Genomic DNA, 1,092 nt, shown 5'->3' on the forward strand with positions numbered 1-1,092 from the left:
GGTGCTGAGCACAAGAAGCAGTGGAGCAGGAGGAGAGGAATGAAGTGGTGGGGCAGCTAGCAGCAGTTGGGCTGGTGGCACAGAGACTAGCAGCAGCAGCTTGGGCGACAGCAGCTGGCCACACAGCAGCAGGGTCGGCAGCAGGTGGTCCTGCAGCAGGTGGTCTGGAGGCAGCAGGGGAGAGAGCAGCAGGAGCCACAGCCACTGGAACCTCCACAGCCACTGGAACCTCCACAGCCACTGGAACTACCACAGCAGGGGCTGCAGCAGCTGGAGCCACAGCAGCTGGGGCGGCAACAGGTGGTCCTACAGCAGATGGGGCGGCAGCAGCAGGAGCCACAGCCACTGGAGCCACAGCCACTGGAGCCACCACAGCAGGACCCACAGCAGGTGGGGCAGCAGCAGGTGGTCCTGCAGCAGGTAGTCTTACAGCAGATGGGCTGGCAGCAGCAGGAGCCACAGCCACTGGAACCTCCACAGCCATTGGACCCACCACAGCTGCAGCAGCTGGAGCCACAGCAGCTGGGGCGGCAGTAGGTGGTCCTACAGCAGATGGGCTGGCAGCAGCAGGAGCCACAGCCACTGGAACCTCCACAGCAGGGGCTGCAGCAGCTGGAGACACAGCAGCTGGGGCGGCAGCAGGTGGTCCTGCAGCAGGTGGTCTGGCAGCACCTGGGCTGGCAGCAGCCACACCCCTGGCCAGAGCAGCAGGAGCCACAACAGGAGTTGCACATGGTGTCAGAGACTGGAGATTCTGGGGGTATTTCCAGGAAGGTGGGTTTCAAAGGTTTGGAGGTCTCTCTGATCCACGTCCCCTTTTATACCCTGCTAAGGGGCTGCTGTCTTCATATGCAACATCCTTTCCTTGTTATTGTTTGTATTAGTAAACAGGCTATTATTCAATTAGGCTCACTCATTTTTGGTCCAATTTCAGGTGGAATGGAGAACAGGATTTCCTTTCCCTGATGTATTAGGATTCATTTGTCAGTTCTTCCTGGATCATCTCTCAAGTGTCTTTCTAGCTCTCCTTCCTCAAAGAGACGTGTCACATGACATTCTGCCTCTTTCTGCTGGGCTTCAGTATCAATGTCA

General features: G+C 58.0%; 1 protein-coding gene across 1 annotated transcript; it reads right to left on the minus strand.

Annotated features, from left to right (window-relative positions):
- Positions 1–37: 37 nt before the first annotated feature.
- LOC107150701 (keratin-associated protein 4-3-like) lies at positions 38–772 on the minus strand. The gene has a single exon (XM_048791689.1). The coding sequence runs from the start codon at positions 732–734 to the stop codon at positions 87–89; it is 648 nt and encodes a 215-aa protein (XP_048647646.1). The 5' UTR covers positions 735–772; the 3' UTR covers positions 38–86.
- Between the last annotated feature and the right edge of the window lie 320 nt (positions 773–1,092).

The sequence above is a fragment of the Marmota marmota genome, unplaced genomic scaffold, assembly GCF_001458135.2.
Source record: "Marmota marmota marmota unplaced genomic scaffold, marMar, whole genome shotgun sequence".
In the NCBI taxonomy this organism is placed as follows: Eukaryota; Metazoa; Chordata; class Mammalia; order Rodentia; family Sciuridae; genus Marmota; species Marmota marmota.